A 25,689-nucleotide genomic window follows, 5' to 3' on the forward strand; every position below is an offset into this window, starting at 1 on the left:
GGTCATCAATGATGAATATCAATGGTTTATCAACCAAGGAAGGAAGTATTGAAAAAGAGTCATAACAATAATCAACAAGATAGGGATCTCAAATTTTGAGGGTAATACATGGCATATATCTAGTTACAAAGTTTGGGTATGATACACTACAAGAAAAATGTTAATAGACATCACACATTAGACATCGGTTATGTTTGCCACTGATGTTAAAAGAATTTATAACATCATCCCGTATTTTTCTGATGTCATTATAATTCGAAGACAACAGTTATTTTAAAACCGATGTCTAATGTTACCTAAAAAAATTTCAATTCACGCCCATCTTTATATTTCCCCCCTTAGTCAAAATTTTCCCCCATTATCCTAAAATTTCACCCCGCTCATTAGCCAATATTTTGGTTCCCCCATTATTTTCCCTCTTCGAACATAAAAATTCCTCACCATCTCTCTCGACTAAACACTCCTCTACCCCATTCACTTTCACCTCGACAGCTCACTTCACCATCGGAATTCCACTCATCTCACCTCTTCTCACCATTTCACCTTCGCTCACCATCTCTCTGTGTACATCATCTCAATTCAGCTAAAGCTCGGTTGTTAAGCTTTGTAAGCTTATCTCATCTTTATTCTCAAATCGAACTAGTGTTCTCCACATGAAGAAAAAATTATAAACTGGGATTTTTTTATTCAAAACCCTAATTAGTTAAATTGGGTTTTTTCAAATCGAAACCCTAATTTGATTATATGTCCTGTGTATGGTGCTTTTATTTAATTCAATGTATTTTGGAGTTATTAATTCTTTTTAATTTTTTGTATATATACATGACCGTTTTTTGCATATGGTAGTGGATTTAATCTTTAGGTATTCACTTGATTAAGTTGGATTAGAAGTTGCGTTGTGTTACTCATTGGTTTATGCTTTTGTATTTGTATGTTATATGATTTAATTTTTAAGTTAAATTATGTTTGTCAATTTGGGGATACTACGAATGGGTGTATGTCCAAAGGTTGGATTTTTTATGTTTTTGTAGCTTTGATAGGCATTTTTGTGTTTTTCTGTTGGCTAATTATATGATTTTGTTGTAATTTTGGTTGAATGTGATGTGGAACTGCAGGACCACATTTCAATCCAGAAGGATTCACACACGGTGCTCCTGAAGATGAAGTCCGTCATGCGGGTGACCTGGGAAACTTTATTGTTAATGCCGATGGTAATGGACTATTCTATTACTCTGGTTAGATTGGTTATTACGGGCTAGTATTTATAATATAAATTTGACAGATTAGTGTATTTAACCTTGAAATAGCTTTGAGGAAGTCAATTACGTGCCTTAATTAGTATTCCAACATTGCTCTTTATTCCTCGAAACAAATGATAAGAATCTTTCCAGGGCTCTCTATTGTGTGAAACTGAGATGATGAGAATTATGCTCATGATTAACTTTGAGCACTAATTAGGGTCCATATTATGGGTTCCAATCAAATTATTGTTTATAAACTTATCCTTACTGATACATTTTCCTTCTATGTAATAAATACAGGTGTGGCAGAAGCAACAATTGTCAATACATAGGTATTTCTCTAGACCTTGGTAATTTTACACTTTGCTATGTTCTAATTCATTCTTAGTTATACTTGAATGGGAACTTAGTGGGCCAAATGCAGTAATTGGAAGAGCCTTGGTTGTTCATGAACTTGAGGATGACCTCAGAAAGGGTAATATTTTATTTTTCTCATTTTGAACTTCTGCCTTGCATGCCTGATATAATGATATGTGAATGTTATGTATAGGAAATTAGGAATGGATTCAATATATCTTCTGTGTGCAAAGATTTGTTTATTCCATGTTCTCACTTGCATTTGTTTATCTATTTAGGTGGTCATGAGCTTAGCCTTTCCACTAGCAATACAGGAGGTAGACTGGCATGTGGTATGTAATAAGCAAACTCCATTATTTCTCATTACAAATATATTATTACTTTTGCCTTGCATTCTCCTTGTGTATATAGTACATGGTATAGATTGTGTTGTGTTATATTCTGATATAATGAAAAGTTATTTGACAGAATTCGAGTCGACTACTATAAAAGTCATATCAGTTTTAGAATATGTTTGTGTTATAATGCATGCATTTTGGGCTAAATTGAAGGGACGTTTATTAACGCGATGTGCATATTCAAGGAGAGATCGACTAAGTCAGTTATAATTATAGTTTGTTTTTCACAAAAATTCAGGATTTTTTTGTACTTTCTTCTGACCTTATAATTTAAAACAAATATTTTTGAATGAGCCATTGAACTGTGAAGAATACCAAATCTATTGATATGTGGATGTGACAAAGTTCAATGAGGATGATACACGCATCAAATGCACATAGTCATTTGCCTTTGATCATATCTAAGCTTTGAATCATCCCTGATTTATTAATGACTTAATATATATATATATATGTATACTGCTAGAGCTCATCCATTCAAAAGTTTTGGCACGACATGGTTATATCTTATATGTGCTTCATTAGATATTCTTGGTGTTGAGATGATTTGTAGACATTAATCATCCCAAGTACCTAAACTAACAGTTCTTGTGCCTTTATATCAGTAATGGGCTTGTTGGACAGAGCTCCCCTGGATTTAGGCATATTAAGCAAATAGTAAGTATGTCTTGTTTGTCTCTGTGTAAGTCTCTTGTAAGTCTCTGTATAATAGTATGTCTTGTTTGTCTTTTTTTTACTTGGTCTCTTGTAAGTCTCTGTATAATAGTATGTCTTGTTTGTCTTTTTTTTTTACTTACACAGTCACTGTCTCTATCCTTATTCATTAATATTGAGTTCTTATAATTAATCGTGATCATCTAATATGATTTATGCTAATGTATTTGTGATGATGATGTTACAAATGGGTTTTTCTTTGATTATGTTTTATTGGGGTTTTGTTGTTTAGGATCTGTTTGTTGTTTATAATTAATCTTGATCATCTAAAATTCATACTTCTTTGAAATATTTGCTAAAAGTGCTGATTTAAATGGAGTTTTAAAGCTAACTCTAATGTTGCGGGCAAAGTTAGAATTACCTTTACTTTTCATTATTTTTCTGGGTTCTGTGTTTGTTCTTATGGTTCTATCTCCTTATTTGTAATTGCTATTTGATTTCGAGTCGGGAGTCAGGATTGTACATAACTAGGCAACACTGGTAATTACGCATGCATATCATTTTATGCTCTACGCCGTTCCAAACCCATGTTTAATACAATCAGTCTAATCAGTTGAAAGAAGCATACACCTGGGAATCCGCATTGTTTTAATTTACTAATTTATTTTGATGCATGCAGCCCCAAAACATAGTACCAGCCGCTCCTGCTAAAGAGCTTGCAAACCCTGCAACATAGAGGAAGAAAAAGAATCTCCAGAAGGTTAAACATACTGCTCATCAGTTTCAAAATGTACTAATCTAGTCTGTCTTCCTACTGAGGTTTCTTAACAATAGACTTTATATATGGATTGCACATGTACTAAGGTTTGTAATGTGTTGCAAAAACAGCTTACTAGTGCAAACAACTTTGTATCATAATAGGGGGAACTAGTGTGACTCATGATTTGGTTGATCCGATCTTGCTAAAAATCCTGTAAATATTTCATCAAAGAATCCTTGTAATTTGCACTGGCAGTGTAGAATTTTAAATATATATTATTCTCAGATCTTCCCATTGCAGCATCCTATTCAAAAATGGAAATAGTGCTGAAATACTTAGATGCAAACACGTATTTTAATAAATTAATATTCATATCAAAAAAATAATTGTACATCATTTTTAATGAATAAATACTGATATCTCAAAAGCAATTGTACATCACTTTTAAAAAAGAAAAAGTGATGTTAAAAAAGTTAACGTACATCGCTTTTTTAAAAAATATTGATGTCAAAGTCTGACATTTTCAAGTCTAAATGGTACATAGACATCACTTTGATTAGGATAAAACCGATGTCTAAGTTCCACTATAGACATCACCCTTTACTTAAGAAATTGATGTTTAATATCTTATTTTACATCACAGAAATGAAATTATTCGATGTCTATGTGGAAAAAAACATAACTCATTATATGTTTAATATGTTGTAATAGGTGTATTTTATTTATAAAATTATTTATTTCTAATATTTTTTGTAAAAAAACAATGCATGGACATCAGCTTTTTTTCCAGAAACGATGTCTAATCGAGTAAAGACATCGGGTTTTAACCGATGTCTAGAATATACATCACCGACATCAACATCGGTTGCTAAACAACATAGACATCAGCCAAAAACCGATGTCTATTGACATTTTTCTAGTAGTGATAATAAAGAGTAATGAAGTATGAAGTTGGATTATTGATATCTCAAGGTATCAGGGGTATAGGGATATAGTATCAAATCAATAGGGGTTTTATGATCATGGAAATTGAAATATTGGGGCTTACAAAGGTATTTTGGTATGGTACAAGCAATCGAAGTATATCAATTATAGGTACTAATTCAAGTTGTGGCATGACATAGATAATCAAATGATCTGTATTAGTGCATAAATGAACTTGGAACAATTGCGATAATCGCAGGCATGGCATAACATTGTAACAACTCAATTTAAAATTAAGGTATTTGCATAAAAATAGGTTTGAAAAGGGAGAGATAATTGCAATATATCTTAAGAAAAGTTCATAATAAACTTGCAACATATCACAATAAGGTTCAAGGACACTTGCATAATATAGTTTAAAGAAAATATCACTTGAACGATATGTGAAGGTAGGGACACTTGCCTTAAAGAAGGCTTTATCTAGAACTCGACTTGGCTTAGGAGCAACCGGGAGCACTACTCGACCTTGATGGAAACCTTCCCATATTCACTTGATCCTACAAAATAATAATAACTCTCATTATAAAAGACTCTTATAAGAATAATCGACCATAATGCTAATGCACAATTCGATTTCAAGTAGCATTTAGTGTCCTATTTCGTATAAGGCCTTAAATCAACATACATTACTATATATTATCATTTTTACACCTTGGAGCACATAATCACAGTTAAGTATATGCAATTTATTAACTAGACTTGGTGCATCATTGGGCATTTGAATGATCTCACTTATCTAATCTCCACCAATTGACTAACATAGTGCAACTTTACTAGTCTCAAAACCCGAAGTGCCTAAGCTTGGTAATATCATTTCTCTTGACCATACCTATGGCCTTACCTTCTACTGACCTCTATCTACTTGTAAACACTAAGAACTACCTAGGCTTCACTCATTGGGTTCACAAAACTAAACGCTTAGTCATAGCGTTTTCATTTGCATTCCCTTGGTGACACCTTGTGCGACTTAGGGTCTTTGACACCCTTCCACTCTAATTATTTCTACCAAAACTAACCCAATGGATTATTAAGACCAAATTCTAACTTATGCACTTGGAATTACATCAAGGTCTAACCTAGGCCCCCCTGGGCCTATCCTCAAATTTGACACAAATCTTCTCGGTGCCTTAAAAACTGCCCTATTTCTGACTTATTTTTAACCATTGTCTCTAACTCTAAATCAAAATATTTCGACTTGAAAACCTTCCCTAGACTTCCTAGTATCAGTACTAATTAAGGCCTAATGAGGGCCTACACATAACATCATTTTATGACCTCAAAACTACACCCAACCTAAACTGTCCCCTGTTTTGGCAGATTTAACATTTCCGCTTGTGTACCTCACTAAACGGTAGGTTTTGTTAAATATATAGCCCCTAGACTCAAATATATATCAAGTACCAACTCTCTGTAGCTCGGTCCTACCAAGGCCTAAGAAATTCCCATTCAAAACTCACCTACAACTAGTGTGCAAATCTGAAAAATCAAAGTGTCCTACTTTAAACCCTTCCACCTTAACTCTCACTTTAAAACCAAGCACTCAACCTTTAACCAAGAAACCCTACTACACTATTACCCTCAACTAATGCATCAACAAGTGTGGAGATCATTCATACCCTAGTGCACCTTCATGCAAATAAATTACCAAAAATAATGCAAGTTATCAATCATCAACATTTCGACTAAACAAGGGAGATTCCTCCTTATAAATTCGACTTTTAACACTTACCCAACAATCATGGTCATGCACATTAACTTAGCTAATTTTAGCAAAAAAACATGGTAAAAACTCATAATATGCACAAACAATTACAAAATTTAAAAGTTTAAACCATACATGCATGCTTTCGAATGAACTAGTAAAATATCATAATTTTTCATCAAAATCTCATTATAAAACTAGCATGCAAGGCTAGAAATAGCTATATCAAGAATGTTCACTAACATGCAAACAGTTTTATCAAGTTTCCTTTACAAAAATACATGTTACTAGCACATAAGTAATGTATCTCATGGAGAAACCCTTGGATTCACAAGAATCAAAGGTGTTCTCTTGAGTTCAAGCAAAAATACAAGCATGCAACCATTTAGCATCAACTTCTCAACACAAAATCTTTGGGAAGTGAATAAATTAAGCATATGAAGTGAAATAACACTAAAAGAAGGTAGAAAATTGGATGAAAAAATTGGAGAAATGGGGGTGGTGGTTTCGGCCGAGAGGGTGGGATAGAAGAGGAGAGAGTTGAGTGGTGTGGAGTGTTTGAGTGTTGGAGTGGGTTTAATCATCTCTTTTTACTTTTATACAAATGCAAGAGTGAGTGGACTTTGCTTTTACCAATTTACCCCTCTCCCACTTAAAAACAAGATTTGCATGCAAGGTTAACTAGGTAATTTGGCTAGTGTAGAAGTAGTTAGTGAGGTTAAAAATTCCCATTATGCCCATGTCTTTGATTGAGAGTTGAATGCATGCGTGGGTAATATAGTAATTTGCTAATTAATATTCAAATTTATTCAAATTAATTACAAGAATAAATTTTATAAATAAAAATATAAATCCATAAATTACGAGAGTGGTATCATAAAATAGCTTCAAATTTTTAGAAATTTTATAAGATCACTTTTGGAATTTATTGATAAAAATATTTTTAAAATAAGAAATACACTCTAATAATCACATAAAAGAGCAAATAATACATTTCTCTCTTTTAAAATTCTTTAAATAATTTAACATAATTCTTATGCATCAATACAATCAAACAAGCACATATCTATATAATTTTATAAATGACTCCATTACAAATATAAAATACTCAATTAAATATTAAATTGAATAAAGGTCATAACATCCTCTCCCCCTTAAAGGATTCTGTCCTCAGAATGCATTTCAGACTCTAGCTCCCATGTTGACTCTTCAACTTTGGGATTCCTCCATATCACTCTTACCAACCTTACTAACTTATTTCTAAGACTCTTTTCTTGCCGGTCGCGTATTTTAACAGGTTGCTCTACATATGACAAATCTTCCTGAACTTCTATCAGCTCATACTCTACCACATGATTGATATTCGGATTATACTTCTTAAGGAAAGATACATGGAATACATTATGAATATGCTGATACTAAGGCAGCAGAGCTGATTAGTAAGCCACCTTTCCGACTTGATTCAAAATTTCAAAAGGACCTATATATCGAGGTGCTAGTTTCCCTTTCTTCCCAAACCTAGTCAACCCTTTTCATGGTGACACTTTTAACAATAGAGCTTCACCTACTTGGAAACTCATATCCTTCCGAGAAGGGTTTGCGTACTTCTGTTGCCTATCCTGAGCAACAAGCAATCTTTTCTGGATCAGTTTGACTATCTCTTTCATTTGTTGGACCAATTCGGGACCTAGAATCTTTCCTTCTCCGACTTCATCCCAACTTGTTGGTGATCTGCATTTTCTTCCATATAAGGCTTCGTACGGCGGCATGCCAATACTAGAGTGATGCCTATTGTTATAGGATAATTCCACCAGTGGTAAATGATCATCCCAACTTCCCGCAAAATCGATAGCACAACTTCATAACATGTCTTCAATTTTTTGTATAGTCTGCTCGCTTTGACCGTCTGTTTGCGGATGATATGCCGTGCTCATGTTCAACTTGGTGTCAAGACTTCCTTGGAATTGTCTCCAAAATCTTGAGTTGAATTGAGGATCTCGGTCTGAAACTATCGATACAGGTAAGTCGTGACGTAACACGATTTCACGCACATACATATGAACCAACCTATCTAATGAAGTCCTCTCGTTGATTGGTAGAAAATGTGCCGATTTTGTAAGGTGATCAACTACAACCTATATGGCGTCGTGTCCGAATTTTATTCGAGGTAAACCCACTATAAAATCCATGGCAATATTTTCCCACTTCCATTATGGAATCTTTAATGGTTGGATCAAACCGCTTGGTCTTTGGTGTTCCTCTTTTACCCGTTGACATGTATAGCATTTTGCGACCCATTCTGCAATTTCTCTTTTCATGTTCAGCCACCAAAACATCTTTCTCAAATCTCTGTACATTTTAGTGATTCCCGGATGGATTGAAAGTCTCGAGTTGTGGGCTTCTTGCAGTATCTCATTTTTCAGTTCAGTTACTTGAGGAATCCAAATTCTTGATGAAAACCTTAATATACCTTGTTCGTCTCTTTGCATACATATTTCCTCTCCTGTCAGTTGGTTATTCTCCTGACTCATCACTTCTTCTTGACATTTCCTTATCTTCTCTATCAGTTCTGGCTGAAAGGTCATAGCATGACAAATCTATTCTAACCTTCCGTGAACACAAAGTTCTAAGTCGAATCTTTCAATCTCTTCAGACAATCCCTTGACAACATGATCATATTCATTCTTTCCTTTCTACTGAGGGTATCGGCCACTACATTCGCCTTCCCTGGATGGTAATGTATTGAACAGTCGTAATCCTTGATTAGCTCCAACCATCTTCGTTCTCTCATGTTGAGTTCTTTCTGGGTAAATATATACTTCAAACTCTTATGACCCATGTAGAATTCACACTTCTCTCTGTATAAGTAATGTCTCCATATCTTGAGTGCGAACACTATGGCAGCTAGTTCCAGATCATGAGTCGGATATTTCAGTTCATGAGGTTTAAGCTGTCTGGATGCATATGTAATCACCTTATTGTGTTGCATTAGCACACACCTCAATCCTTTATGTGAAGCGTCGCTGTATATCACAAGTTTTCCTTTATCATCTGATAATACCAACACTTGGGTGGTAACCAATTTCTGCTTTAACTCTTGGAAACTTTCTTCACATTCCTCATTCCATTCAAACTTGTGATTCTTTCTTGTCAGCTTGGTCAGTGGTGTGGCAATCTTTGGGAAATCCTACACAAATCTTTTGTAGTATCCAGAAAATCCTAGAAAACTTCTTATTTTCGTAGGAGTCTTTGGTCTTTCCTAACTCATAACTGCTTCAATCTTTGCAGGGTCCACTCTAATTCCTTCACTCCCGATTATATGCCCCAAAAATTAAAGTTCTTGCAACAAAAACTCGCACTTTGAAAATTTAGCCTACAACTTCTCTTGTCTAAGAATTTCCAATGCTATCCATAAATGTTTCTCATGTTCTTCTTCTGACTTTGAAAATATCAGAATGTCATTAATGAATACCATGACGAACTTGTCCAAATATTTCTTGGAAACTCTATTCATTAGATCCATGAAAGTTGCAGGGGTGTTCGTTAACCCAAATGGCATTACTAAAAACTCATAATGTCTGTATCTTGTCTTAAAGGTCGTCTTTGAAATATTCTCTGGTTTGATCTTCAACTGATGGTATCCTGACCTCAAATCAATCTTTAAGAAACACTTAGCTCCTTTTAATTGGTTGAATAGATCATCTATCCTTGGTACCGGATATCTATTCTTTATCGTCAACTTGTTCAGCTCCCGATAATCTATAAAGAGTCTCATGCTTCCGTCCTTCTTCTTTATGAACAGAACTGGAGCTCCCCATGGTGACGTACTTGGCCTTATGACTCCTTTGTCCAAAAGTTCTTGTAACTGACTCACTAACTCCTTAATCTCTGCTGGTTCTATTCTGTATGGTGCCTTCGAAACAGGTTTGGCTCTTGGAGCAAGGTTAATCTCAAGCATAATCTGTCGGTCTGGCGGTAGTCCTGGTAGTTCTTCTGGAAATATACCTGGAAACTCTTTCACCACCGGAATCTCCTCTATACTAGGAACTTCCTTTTCCTTATTCACTACATAAGCTAGGAATTCCTCATAACCCTTCCTAAGTAACTTGTTATCCTAGACAGCTTAAAGAAATATTTATCCTTGTTTTTGACCTTTAAACATCATCTTCCTCCCATTCCTTGTCCTTAAATAAACTCTCTAAGATCTACAATCTATCTGAGAATTATTCTTCCCTAACCAATCCATCCATAAGATTATGTCAAACTCTCCTAGCTTGAAGAATATCAAGTCAACTGGGAACTTGTGCTTGGAGGTATCAATCTCACACTCTGTGCAGAATTGACTCACAGGTACCTTTTCTTGGTTAGCAATTACTATGTTCATTACTTCACTCATACTCTTCTTATCACAATTTAGTCTACCAGCAAAAGTTTCTGATATAAAAAATCTCGTAGCTCTTGAATCAATTAATACTTTAGCTTCAACATTGTTCACAGAAAGCTTACTTCTTATCACCTCTGAATTCTGAACAACGTCCTTCATTTTCAAATTAAAAGTTCTTGCCGATGCTTGTGGAACTGGTCTCGATGGTGGAGGTAAAGCTAATACCTCAACTGGTATAGTCGAACTGGTCATTGCTACGCTCATCCTACTCCTGGTGGGTCCTGCCAATACTCTCTAGCCATGTGTCATGGCTTCCCACACTTGAAACACGTAACTCCTGTCTTGTAACATCCCCAAATCTGGGGTCAGGATTGGGTGTCACTAAACAATCTTTACATAATATAAAATAATATACAGATGACCCCTAAATTCCGGATCGTTACAGGTTATAGTATGAAACAAGAATCTAACCTTCTAAAATCTACAACTAAAATACTAGTTTATTACCTCTGTACTAACTCCATTGTCTTATTCATTCTAACATCTCCATCCTTTTGTAGCTGGGATCTCTCTAATTTTAGCTGTCTATTAAGAGCTATTCACCTTTATCCTCATTTGATTCTGAAAGAAATAAGAATTCACAAAGCAAGAGTGAGCTAAAAATGCCCCGCAAGTATCATAACTAATTTTCAGGTATCAATATCAGAAGAAATTTCCGGACACAATTTCTTAATAATTTATAAAGATTTCATTTATTTGAAGTAGTTGAGCGAATAAAATATTGGCCGTTATTAGCTCGTAATCAGAAATCAAAAGTGACGAGCAATTCCTAGATTCATATCTTGAATAAGGGTTTTGTCCAATTTTGTAATCATAAAACTTTTCAAGAAGGAATGCCGTTAATGGCGATCAGCAATAAATTAGAATTGACACTAGAATCAACACAGTACTATCACCTGCTGGTCAGTCAGGTATAGTACGGACCTATGCACATCTACATAGACCCACGTATATTATAGTACCCAGGCACTATGGCTTCTGTAAATAAAGGGTCCATCCATCTCTGGCCCATAGGTTCTAGCTCATTCCTGGCCCTCATCATAACCATCCAGTCTGTAGAGTATTTTGATATCAAATCATTATGATTTCAAAACATCCCGATTCAGGGTTCGCAAATAACCCGGAATAATAGGTATTTGCTCAAGAGATCAATCAATAATAAAGGAACAGTAATAAAGGTTACTTGAATAATTAAGAGTAATTGCAGCGAAATATAAAACATTTAACTATTATGAACTTAGAATAGGAAAGAAATACTTGCAGTATATTATAAGAAAGTTCAGGAATACTTGCCTTTGGTATTTAGCAATAGCACAGTCATCTTAGTTTAAGGTCTCATGATCTTACGATCCTTCTATTTTAATATGCTTCTCCCGCAATTGCTAGAAGCTAGATACTCGATACTAATCTATTCCATTTTTATCCAATGTCTGGTTCTTATCGTCTTAAACAATTCGCATCTTGCAGGGCTTTTCCTACCGAATGCTAGGTTACTTTTAAACCGACTTCAGTACTTGGTTCTTTCGTCTGAATCCTACATAATCCAAATACCCGTAATTGGGCGGTCGCTTATGATTAACATAACCTCACTATCAATCCTACCCATACAATTTCATAACCCGTCTTGTATTTATATGTATTATTGAAATACACATTACAGTTAAGGTTCACGTCTTCGAAACTCGGTTCCGTACTTGTTTTCAGAAAATACGTACAATTATTGCTTCAGAAAATAGGGTTGTCGAACATATGTAAAATATTTCATTATGACACACAACCAGATTTCGTATAATGTAATTATATATTCTCGTTCGACATTTCCGATAATTATAGGTTACGTTCCCGTATTTTCGGAATTAATTTCCCGGAAATCGGGCAGCATTTCCTCTATTAATCGGACTATCCGGTCGAAACATAATCGACGTTATCAACTTAATAATCACAATCAATTCATAATCCACACAAATTTCATAATCCGAACGCCACCTACAACTTCTAAAATAATTAACTCATTTTCGTTTCGAAATTAATTTTATGAACTAATTTATTTAATTTATAAATGTAAGACTCAGATTAAAATCATCACCGTCCTCCGTCGACTCGCCACGACTCATCTTCGACGGCGGTAAAATTCGCGGATACCCGATTAATTCGGGTTTCCGACGCGAACCCCACCGATTAAAATAATTTTTCCCGCATGAAAATGAATTTTATTTTTATTTCACAAATATTAATCAGAGAATTTCTGCAGAAAATAATTAAAATACTCCCAAAAATAGTCGAACGGACCCAAACAGATAACAACACAAAAGAAACAGCCGGAAAAAAACCAACCGGAATCGGAAACACAGGCGGCACCAACAATACAGTCCACACCACCGACTTCTCTACACGCAAAGACACACACAAACACACAGATACGCACACACGCAACCCACACACACATATAACACGGCCCACGCACCACCACTCCCTCGCCGGAAACGGAGAGGACAACGACGGAAATGGGGGAATAAACAGGGGAATAGAGGCGGGTGGGAAAGAAAGGAGAGAGAAGAATAGGGAGATAATAAGGCGAGAGAGATTGATCGAGAGAGCAACGGGAGAGAGAGGAGAGTGAGAGAGACGATTGAAAGATGACAAGGGTGTAGATTGGGGAACAAAAAGATAAACTCGGTTGTAAATATATGTTTTATATATGTATTTATTCTCTTCCTAAACCTGAATTTACTCCGCAATTCACAATTAAACGAGCAAATGTACGGGTAAAATAACTCAAAAAATTATCAGAAAAGTTTTAAATTTTAAAAATAATTAAAAACTAGTAAAATAAAATTTTCATAATTTTTAAATAATTTTTGAATCGCATAACATACCCGCATTTCACAATTTAACGAACAGACGTGCGGGTGAATAAAATCCGGAAAATTACTGATATAATTTTAAAATTCTCGAAATATTCCAAACATAAGGAAATATGAATTTCATAATTTTTTAGACATTCTGGCATTTAATACTGAATTCACACTTAAATACAATCAATAAATCATTTAAAAATAACTAATCGACGAAATATTGTTTTCTAAATTTTATAAATTCCCATAAATAATTATTGAAATTATAGTCATAAAAATCATTTTAAAGATAATTCCAATATCTATGAAAATAATTTTCCCATAACATTACTTATAAAAGTGAAAACAAAACAATACAACTTAGCATTTAATAAAACAATTAATCCTCGAACACTACAGAGTCACACTCAACTAATAACAAATACCACACTCTGCTGACAGAACCATAATATATTTTATTTATTTAATGATTTCATAATTACCCTTATATATCAGATTCGAAAATAGATTACCTAGCCACTAAGTATCTATAAAAATGATACAATTTGATACAAGATTTGGATAATTATCAAAACTGAGCTTCTTATAAAACATCCTATTGCGAAAATAATGTAAAATATCCCGTCTCTCGGGTTTTAATGATCTACCGAAATGACTATCATATCAAAAAATTTTGTGCCAGGACTCGTACGGGTAAAACCGTACCCGGGATCGAAAAAGTCAAAACACGAAAAATGTTTAGAATAATCAGATTAGGTTAGGAAGGAGTTTCCCGAAGAGTTTCTGGTTGTAAAAATGCTAAATCGGTTGAAGTTGGACGATTCCCGGTTTTATAAAATAGTTTTTATAATTACTCAGAAAATAATTATTAATCCATAAATCTTTATAAAATCATATAACAACCTAAAAATTACAAGAAAAATACCAAAATTATCTATAATTTATTTCGGACAATTAAAAATTAAAATACCCTAATTATATCATATATAAACATCCAAACATCAATTTCAATCATAAAATAATTCTCCAAAAATTCACATAAAATCACATAACAATTATTTATTGATAAAACTAATTACACGATATTTCCCGGATATTACATCATCTTCCCCCTCCCTTCAAATAATTTTGTCCTCAGAATCATACTAACGAACATATGATTATGCCTTTCAAGTATCTCACTTATAATTTCTCATGTTAATTTCTTACTCGTACAACTTTTTCATAAACTTTAACTTGCAATCTCAATCATTACTCAACAGCCTCTTGCTGATATCATATTCTACCAGTTACTCATGCAATCTAACTTTAGTCTCCACTTTGGAGCTAACTTAATCTTTTCGGGTATACATATAAACATCCTATGATCTTGCTATACGTGTGGCAGTAAAGCCAATTCACTCATAATCTTTATGCCTATCTTATTGTTTCAAAAGGACCAACTTAATTTATACTAACCTTCTTTTCTTTCTAATTCTAATAATTCCTGCTCGGGAACGCTTCCAACCTTCAGTGATTGTTCTACTTCATTTTCCACGTATTTCTTCGATCAATTAGCCTAGCTTGTAATCACTTTCAATTATATTCGAGGCTCTTTAATCTTTCTCCTATACCTTTTGTCCATCTGCGAATGATATACTGGGCTCATGGCGCCTTCAGTTTCTAAACGTCTAAAATCAATTCCAGAGTTTAGAATTAAAATAAAAATCTCAACAGATGCATTTGACTCACAACCTATTATTAAGCCTTAATTTCTTTGAATTACAATCGAATATTTTCATTGAGCAAAAATCTTTTACTATTTAGAAGAAATATACTAATTTGGATACAAATCCCATATACTATAACCCATATTATCATTTATTTGGTTCTATGGAGTCCCGATATAAAAATTAATTACAATGCTCTTTTCTGACGTTCAGCCACCTATAATGCTTACTCATATCTTCACGTCATATTATTAGAAATTCTTCTTTTTTACATGTAAGTCTTGTATCATATTCTTGGGGTATCTTGAATCTCTTGAGTTGTCGAGATTTAGCCAACTCCAATCTCTTAATTCTTCCTTACCGTGTACCTATTTATTCAAGACTGGTATATCTTATTTCAGTTCATATTGTTTCCCATACTTCTACCAACATATTAAATCAAATGATAATATCGATCAATTCCAATCTATACTTGAATCTGATAACATGCCACCATCTCCTTGAAGGAGTATCGAACTTATTACTTGGGTAAAATAATCATTAATAAAAGAATGATTAGGTTTGGTTAATCTATCCCTAATAATTCAAATAATGCTTCATCCGCTTTCGTTTTCAAGGGATTATACTATATCGCCCCTTAATAAACTATACTCATTTTTTTGATACAATTACAATAGTATGCTCGAACTTTGATGCTAGCATTGATTCTTCGGTAGATATGACATTTACTTACAAGTTCTTTCATTTCTATTTTTATTCCATGTCAATCAATACCTTTGTTTAACTCTCCATATTTAATCGTATCCTCGGAATGAATTTCCTATCTCCAGTTATTGGCGTTTCACTTCATCCTTACTTCAGTTCTGGCACACATAACGTTCACAACTTACTTATATCCTGGACCATCTTATAAAATTCCTTTATCATCCTTTCGATTCCACTTCCTTCCCTAGTTAAGTTCTCTATTCTCATGAATTATTGTCTCTTCTTAACATAAGTGATTTCTTCTTCTTAATAGTATTGATTTGTTCAACATTAAATAAGCTATTTATGTGGCTAACACTAGAATGAAAGCTTTCAACTTATAAATATTTGAACTCTTTTATTATTTTTACTAATAAAATTACCGAGATCCTATTTTTTTTCTTTTCACTGAATTAGCAGCTATCTCATTAGCCTTGCTCGAATAATCGCTAATCGCGCAACTACCATTTCTAACAACTCCAACTATCCTCTGTCTCATATTGCCTTCCCGGGTTGAAAATATGCTTCACATTATTGGGGTTGTGCAATTTATTTTCCTTTTTTCCTGTATAGACATTACCTTCTCATATCTAGTTCACATGTTAGCACTACCAACTCTTACCATACATCGGATACTGGTATTCGCGAGTTCTCCAATATTTTAGGGTAACTTCCATTACATTGTCATTCTACATGGTATACATTTATGTCCTTCATGGAAACTTATTACAAATGATAAAATCTCTTTGATTTTCTAACAATATCCACTTTGGTATTGTTACCAACTCCTTCCTTATTCCTTCTTTCTTCTCTTTGCTCTATCTTGAACCTCCAGTTCTTGAAAATGTTCTTCTCATTTGCATGGATAAATAACTTTCTACTTTTCTTGTTTATTATAAAAGGGTATATTCTTCTAGATAAAACCTCGCACAAACTTGCAGTAACATCGCGTTAATTCTACTAAACTTCCGAATTCTATTGCTGTCTTTACTACCTCCAAATTCCTAATTGCTTTGATTTCGGATCTGAGAATCATGTCAGAATTTGACTTAATCTATTTAGAACCGATTTCCACCTAACTGATCATAAGTTGGTAAAATAACCAATCAACTCTTTTAATTGATCAATTCAACCAAGTGATGACTAGCTAAATGAAATAAAAAATCCAATTATATAAAGTTAGTTTGGTCATAACAACCTTCTTCAAGAACCGAGATCGCAATCATTTGGAGTATCAACAGGAATATCAATAACACACGGAGGTGTACTTTGTAATATCCGGGATATGACGTGTAATTATTGTTGTTAATAAATAAATATTATGTGATTATTATATGAATTTTTTTGGTGAATTATCAGTGAAATGCTACCTGTATTTGGATATATAAATATGATATAATTTGAGTATTTTAATTTTCATAAGTCCAAAATAAAGTATAAATAATTATGATATTTTTCTATCAATTTTTATGTTGTTATATGATTTTATAAATGATTGGTGGATTTAAAAAATTATTTTCCGAGTATTTATAAATTATTTTGTATAATCCGGAACCAACCGACTTCAACCGTTGTTACGTTCTTACAACCCGAAACTCTTTCGAAAACTCTTTCCTAACCTAATTACAATATTCCGAGCATTTTCCATGTTTTGACTTTTTCGATCCGGTGTACGGTTTTCCCCGTGCGGGTCCCGGCGCATTATTTTCGATACAAAATTTGTTTCGGTAAATCCATAAAACCTGTATTTTCGATAAACGAGATCTTTTTATTAAACTATTATAATTATCATCTCGTAGTACGTGTAACCAAAGCGCTGAGACGAAGACCGTAGTACAAAATGTATAGATTTGGATAATTATCCCGAAACCGGTACCGTTTTGGATCTGTTTTCTCAAATAAACATAATATTTTATATCCGGTATGATCCAACGGGGTACCAATATTCCGTAATTATTAATAGCCCTTACCGTATTTTTTTCGCACCAAAAATCATTTGCACGCAGTTATTATATAATTTTACAGAGAAAATCTATATATTCATATAAACTTTCAAGAATCAAACAAGCTTTTGGAGGTGTTATCGGAATCCGTTTGGGAAGCTCGAGTACTCAAAACGAAGCTCTTGAATCATACCATCAGATTCCAGATCTGGTTTTTGTGCAGAATCAAAGGGTATTTTCCTATAATTTTATTAATTTTCGAATTAATTTGATTTAAAATATGAATTTTTGTTCGAGAGATTGTTGGTGTGATTTGATGATTGCATGTTGTAGAGCTTTTCTTCCTGATGATTTTGATATATTATATGACTAATTTGGAGTTCAATAACATGCTCAAAATTGGGTTTAATTTTTGAAATTGTAAATTAGGGTTTATGTATATTATGAATGTTTCCAATCGATTTTTAAGCGTTTATTCGTCAGGGGTTATTAGATTAAATTATTTACATCAATAAATAGATCGTGAAACATGGATTTGATTTGTATATACGTGACTAACAGAGGATAACTATATATGGCTCGTCGGAAAATAATTCAAACCGGCGGCGGAATTTTCCGATTAAGATTCCGGCCGTTTCGTTAAGTGGTTGTCGACTCGGATCATATATTCGTGTTCTTGGAGGTTTTAACTTAATTTCCTGTGACTTTGGATGATTTCTGGGTTGTCGGGGTGTCGCCGGAAAAGCCCGGGGTCGCCGTTAATGGCGACCGCTGGCGAGGTTGAGCGGGGAAGGTGGTCGAATTGCATTTCGACCCCCCTAGTTTCGAAAGTTTGCAAATCGTGCACTTCTGTTTTAAAAACTTACGAAAACCTGATTTCTGTTTTCAAAATTTATAAAAATGATATTTCATTTTCAAAAATTATTTTAAATTTTGAAAATCAATATTTTAATTCTGAAAATTATTTTTAATTCAAAAATAAATATGAATTAATTAGTTCATTAATTTTAATTAATAATTATTTATTTATTTGGTCAATTAATTCAAATATTAATTGATTAATTACTTTTATTAGTTATTAATTAATTTTAATTATTTATTTAATTATATTTAATTATTTTTCTTGATTTAAAAATTTTGAAAAATAGTTTCAAGCTTTAAAATATTATTTTAAATTGGTTTCAAGGCTCGATAATTATTATAAAATTATTTTAAGGCCAGATTTGGGTGTTCGAACTCTATTATTTAATTATAAAATAGTTCAGAGTCCCGTTTTAATTCCGAAAAATGTTTAAAAATTTGTATTAAATACTTGGAAAATCATTTTAACCCCGAATTTTCTTTGAAATATTATTTAAATTAAATATCTTGCATGTTATGTGCTACGTGCTATCTGATTGATATGTTATATGCCTATATGTTTATTGTTGGAGTGTTTTAGCCATAACTTTTAATTCGTAAATCGGATTTGGGTGAAACGAAAGGTAGATAAAACCTTATGACGTCTATATGACGATTAGAATAATGTGAGATGAATATTGATAGATACTTATGATACCTAGAAGAGTAAGCGAGGCGTAGAAAAAGGAAGCAGGTGATCAGAAAATGGAATCAACGCGTAGAAAATAAAGCAAGTGATCAGTGCATAGAAGCGAGGCATAGGAAAAGTAGACAAGTGGTAGTTGAGTAGAATCATTAGACGAGTACAAGTGAAGTTGGAATCAATTGAGATAAGGCAAGTACTTCTGAACCTTCCTCGAGATATATTACAAATATTTTTACATTCTCTCGTGACATATTGTTAATATTCAAAATATCTCTGTTTTATATTACGAGTACTTTAAATCATTCAGCCTTGAACCCATATCACATAATCTGATCTTTGAGCCGTAAGTCTTATTCTTTATAAACCATTCCTTGTTGACTTTCAGATACTAAACCACACAAATATGATGCTACTCCACAAATATATAACCACCAAACACCAAACACTGGAACAGAATTGTTTGAACATACAGTAACTTTTAAACCCCAACCATTCTTTTTAACATCAAAGAACTAAACCTTGAAAAACCATTGTTCAGCAAATACATGATTCTCCTACAGGCTGAAGGCCATTTCTTATACATACTTTTACCCTCGTGATACTCATGAATTGCATTATGCTTTTATACAAATGTTTATCATTGTTGATTATGTTCTTGTTTTATTTAGTTTTATTATTTATCATACTGAACTGCTTTAGAATTGGATAGTTTTCTTTATTTGGACCATATTCGTGGTCAGACAAGATTCGTGGTCGAATTAGGCCAATGTGTGCCTTGGATCCATTTTGTAGAGCAGAGCCGTGTGCCTTGCTCGGGGTTAGTGCGTGTTTGATCAGCAGCCTAACCTTGGTTTTAAAAATTTAAAAATGAATATCCAATTCTAATGATTGTTTAACAAGAAACTTGATTCTTCTGAATCATCCCATTTGAACATTGTTTAACCTAAGTTATCATTATTACGACTTGCTGAGCTAGTTAGATAGCGAGGTTAAATCTTTTTATGTATTCTATAGTTTAAAAGGATATGGTAGATAACGAGGTTTCCTCAGCCCAGTGTACGAGCTAGTATTCCAGATTGAGTTGGATCAAGCTAGCAAGAGCTTTATATGGTAGTGAGTTAGCAAGATTGTGCGAATAATTTCATTACCAGTTGTAAATTAAATTAGTTGGGATTTGGTACGTTGTAATAAAAGTTAAGGTTGTGGCTTGTTTTCATACTTTAACCTGTTGCAATCCATGGTTGTGTAAAGCAGGGTCATTGCAAATAATATTTCATATGCAGGTTTATATATTGTGTGTGTTGTGGACCCCAAACTTCCGACCCGGGTTTGGAGGGCGCCACAGGTTGGTTTCAAAGCTACAGGTTATAAGTAACTGAAACAAGCCTAGATTGTCAGGATTAGGTAGAGGGTTAGGATTAGGAATATGAAATAGAAAGATAAGACGTCATGAGGTTGAGTGCGATGTTATTTCCAGATAACGGCAATGGCAGATCCTGTTTTCCCTATATCATCTGATCATTTGGAGCCTTCCGTTCGAGGATGGTCATCTTCACTCAGATTTGAATTGCACATTTTTCTTCCACCAGTATTAACTGAATTACCTCCTGTTATAACAGCTGCACCCCTTCAAGCTATTCTACGCTATTCTACCCCTTCTGATGTGAGACCACCTATTTAAGAACCTTCATTTGCTTATTCTTGTTCACTGGACCTTTAATTGTTAGTGTATCTTTTCAATTTACCCTACACCCTGTTCTATACCCTCAGTTTAAAACCTGTCTTATGAAGCAACAGTATCTTCGAGGATGGATTCGGGAGCTACAGTAAATGGTGAGTGCATGAGCTATTAATAAATGTGAAAACGAGTTTAGAAATAGAATTCATGTATTTTGGACAGTAGCTGCTACCAGGTTAAAAAAAGCCATTAGTGACTAGGCCACCTATGACTAGCTTGTGGAACCAATTAGATGGATTTTGAAATAGTAGTGATGCGATGTGATATCAGCAGACGGTGTTCTATGAATTAGACTTATTGACTGTTGGATAGACTTGTCCCCCTTAGCGACTGTAAAGATGATGATGGGAATATTGCTAGTATGGAAGCTTTGAAGTGAAGCCACGAATAAAATAGTATGCTACGACAGCTGAGGTTTTCGTCGATTAAGTAAGATAAATAAATCCAATAAAGGGAAGAAGGTAGATTGAAGTGAATGGATCTTTATGTGATTGTTTCCTTAACTTGGTATATTGTTATAGGTCAGAAGGACAACAACTAACTCATATGGTAAGGACAACCAGATATGCGATTTTCAATTTATTATATTTTTTTAGAAGTTCTCGAAAGAGATTTTCTTAGCAAATTTCCAAAAGCCCTTTTTAATAATATAAGTTTTAAACCTTGGTTGTCAAATTACTACTTGAGTTTCTTGTTTGTTAAAGACCCGGATTACATTGAAGGATACTTGTTTCAAACTTAGTATTGTTAATTCCAAGAAACAAAGTAACCCGCGATTATGAAGAAGTTGATTATTTCTAACAGAAAGGTGCAAATATTGTTCGATAGGATTAACAACAGAATCAGCGTACGGAGAAACTATTCATCCAATTACTAGGATTACCAGAGTTCAAATAATTCATTGATTTAACAGAAGCCTGAGTATGGCCGAAGAAGATTGGGAAGATTTCCAGATTTTTCTAAAAGAAGAATATTATTAACAAAAGGATCGATGTGTTGAATGATTAGTGGTTATTCTAAATTAAAAAGAGGAAACTCGAGGTTATCCGATAAGAATGCCACTATGATCGAGTTGTTAAAGTATAATACGTGTAGGTGCGATGTTAAAGACACAAGACTTAACAAGTAAGAATCTACCATAATGCTTAATTTACGAAGGCATTTCAGCGGACTTTTGGAAGTTGTTATATAACACAAATGGGATATGATCGAACAAGCTCGAAAGATGAATACAAGTGAAATGTGGATGGTGACCAATGGGATCATTCTTTTCTACAATACTACGGCGTACATTCTTTTGATTCCTGGATATGTATAAATTTCCTTCATTAATAAAAATCTGTATGGTAATAAGAAAAAGAAGAATATTGCAATCCTTTCAAATTTAATTTTTCCTTCAAGTTTTGTTTTCTTATTGGGACAAGCAGTGTTATGGTGAGATGCTTTGTCAGAATGACGAAGAGTCGGGTGGGACGCCACCTAATCATGTGTTGTATGCCATATGGTATGAAAGACTGGCCATCTTAAGTACCAATGTGGTTGTCTCATTCATATCCACATCATTACTTCTTCTAACTTTTCAACTCTAAGTTTATTGAATTATGGATCCTCCTAGTTATTTTGTTGCACTGCTACTCTTTTTACGAAAATTTTTCATCATGAATCAAGCGGGAAAAGTTCCAGCTACCTCTTGCGCATGACGATAAAATAAGGGCATATGGCGAGGATTTAAAATCACCAGCCCCAGTCAGGGAAGCACTAAGAATCAAGGGAATTTACTCCAACAAGGAATATGTCTCCAAGGACGAGAGTTTATGATTTGTCTGTGAAATATGTTATTCAGAATACGGATGTGATGACGTGAATGATTATTGTGAATACCTTATGCGTTAAAGTATTGAAGATGTGGGAGAAACTTGATTGTTTATTTCTCAAGGTTTTGTTAATGAGATGAATTACCCTGTGGAATTGATAAGATTGTGATTAAAGGGCTAGCAAATCAAGAATGTGTAATTGTTAAATAAGTAAGTATCAATAGTGGAATTGAGATTTCTGGCAATAAGTTTATGAGGATTTGATATCATTTAAGATAGGAGAATTTGACATTATTCTAGGAATTGGACTAATTATTTAAGATATCTGGATAGACTGTCGTGATGAAAATATAATTATGAAGACACTAAATGAGAATATGATGAGGTTTAGAGGATGAAGGAAGGTAAAGAATTTATTAACGATGATTGAAGCTAAAAGGTTACGGTGACCAAGATGTAAGCACTATGGTGATCATGTGATAAATAAAAGTCAGAAGTAAACAGAAGTTGAAGATTTTATAGTAATTAATGAGTTTCAAGATATGTTTCCAGACGATTTACCAACATTTCCTCCAGATAGAGAAATTAAGTTCGTGATTGACTTAGCACCGGAAATGAAACAAGTGTCCAAGGCCCCGCACCGAATGGCACCAGTTAAAATGAAGGAGTTAGCAAAGCAAATGCAAGAGATGTTAGAAGAAGGAGCGATTAGACCTAGTGTACCCCATATGGTGCACAGGTATTATTTGTTAATAAGAAAGATGGAAGTATGAGATTATGTGTCGACTAGAGAAAACTCAACAAGTTTACTATCAAGAGCAAGTATTTGTTACCTCAAACTAATGATTTGTTTGATCAGATGAAAGAAGCAGAGTATTTTCTAAGATTGATTTAAGATTTGGGTATTACCAATTGAAGATTGGACCTATGGACATATCAAAGATAATTTTCAGAACTAAGTACTCTGTTGTTATAAAATTCTAGTAATGTCATCTAGATTAACCAATATACCAGTAATATTTAAACTTGATGAACAGAATCTTTAAGGAATATCTGGTTAAGTTGTATTTGTGTTACCTGAAATCAACAGAGGATCATGCAAAGTATTTAATGATAATTGGGGAGTCGGAGAAGAAAGAAGTTGTATGTAAAGTTTACAAGTGGAGAGCTTTGATGGCAAAAAGTATAATTCTTAGCATAAATAGTTAGTGAGGAGAAGACCAAAGGGGTCCAACGGGGATTAAAGTTACTATGAATGAAGAAAGACCAAAAGCACCAACAAAAGTAAGAAGTTTTATTATTGGCCGGTTATTATCGAAAATTTGTTCAAGATTTCTTGAAGGTTGCAACACCTTTGACGAAGCTTACTAGGAATAGCGAGAAGTTTATATGAAATAGAAAAGTGTGAAGAAAGTTTTGTGGAGATAAAGGACAGAATGGTCACATCACTTGTTTATCACTTTGAGAGGATCAAGGAGATTTTGTAATCTATAGTGATACTTCTCTTAAGGGAATATGATGTGTGTTGATGCAGTACAATAAAGTTATTGTATATGCATCTAGACAACCGAAACCTTATGAGCAGAAGTACCCTACTCATAATTTGGAACTAGCAGTAATAATACTTGCTTTAAAAGATTGGGAAACATTACATGTATGGAGAAAGGTGTAAGATCTATACGAACCATAAGAGTTTGAAGTATGTATTCACAAGGAAAAGCAAATGTAGTGGCAAGCGATAAGCAGAAAGGAAAAAGTAAACATAGAGACTGCACCGAAGGAATTACCTATGGAATTTCAGAAGTTAGAGTTGGAAGTCAGATATATAATCCAAAGGAAGCAAGGATGGATAGTATGACCTTTCAGTCAGAATTGTTAAGAAAAGATAAAGAGATGTCAAGAGGAGAAAATGGATCAGGATGTTAACAGTTTAGTGAAAGGAAATTTATGCACTTAAAAGAATGATCACGGTATCCTCAGATTTTTCTTTCAGAACTTGGATGATACGAGTGGCAGAATTAAGGAATGAGATCCTAAGGGAATTCACAATCCTAAGTATTTAATCCGTTCAAGAAATGCCAAAATATACAAAAGTTTAAAGAAGAATATTGATAGCCGGTACGAAAAGGAAATTTCAAAACGGATCAGGAGATGTTAGGCATATCAAAGAAGTAAGGCAAGTGTCAGAGGCCTAGCGGGTTATTGCAACTATTAAAAATATAGAATGGAAATAGGAGTATATTACTCTGGATTTTATAGTCAGATTACCAAGAACGAAAGCAAACCACGATGCTAATTGAGTTATGGTGAACAAGTTGGCAAAATCAGCTCATTTCTTGCCTATTAATGAAAGATATTCACTAGATAAGTTGGTTCACATATATTTGAAGGAAATAGTAGTTTGTCATGGGGTCCCTGCGTCTATTATATCAAATGAAGATCCACGATTCAATTCAAGATTTTGCATAAGTTTTCAAGAATTTTAGGCACCAAGTCAAATATGAGTACAACTTATCGTCCGCAGACTGACGGCCTAGAGCAAAAAAACGATCCAAACAATTGAAGACATGTTACATGTTTGTGCCATTGATTTCAAAGGAAATTGAGACGAGCATTTGTCCTTAGTGGAATTTGCTTACAATGACTGTTATCATGCCGGTATCGGAATGCCTCTCTACGAAGCTCTTTATAAACGCAAATGTCGATCACCAGTATATTAAGATGAAGTCGGCGAACGTGAAATACTTGGACTAGAGTTGCTACAACAGACAAAGGAAGCTATCGAGATTATTTAGAAAAG

The 25,689-nt window shown here is 33.8% G+C and overlaps 1 protein-coding gene across 1 annotated transcript; it reads left to right on the forward strand.

Annotated features, from left to right (window-relative positions):
- The first annotated feature begins 931 nt into the window (after positions 1-931).
- Positions 932-3,386, forward strand: LOC141685741 (superoxide dismutase [Cu-Zn], chloroplastic-like). Its single transcript, XM_074490828.1, has 7 exons — positions 932-1,007; positions 1,116-1,211; positions 1,542-1,569; positions 1,637-1,716; positions 1,877-1,930; positions 2,798-2,802; positions 3,330-3,386. The coding sequence occupies exons 1-7, from the start codon at positions 932-934 to the stop codon at positions 3,384-3,386; spliced, it is 396 nt and encodes a 131-aa protein (XP_074346929.1).
- Positions 3,387-25,689: the final 22,303 nt, after the last annotated feature.

Source organism: Apium graveolens, chromosome 9, assembly GCF_009905375.1.
Source record: "Apium graveolens cultivar Ventura chromosome 9, ASM990537v1, whole genome shotgun sequence".
Taxonomy (NCBI): Eukaryota; Viridiplantae; Streptophyta; class Magnoliopsida; order Apiales; family Apiaceae; genus Apium; species Apium graveolens.

What these genes read in the sequence shown, in the direction of transcription:
- LOC141685741 (XM_074490828.1), top strand. Translation starts at nt 932, where the DNA reads ATGTTATATGATTTAATTTTTAAGTTAAATTATGTTTGTCAATTTGGG. An exon ending in GAATGGGTGTATGTCCAAAG is followed by an intron (nt 1,008 to 1,115) that starts GTTGGATTTTTT and finishes GTGGAACTGCAG; the next exon opens with GACCACATTTCAATCCAGAA. An exon ending in CTTTATTGTTAATGCCGATG is followed by an intron (nt 1,212 to 1,541) that starts GTAATGGACTAT and finishes TAATAAATACAG; the next exon opens with GTGTGGCAGAAGCAACAATT.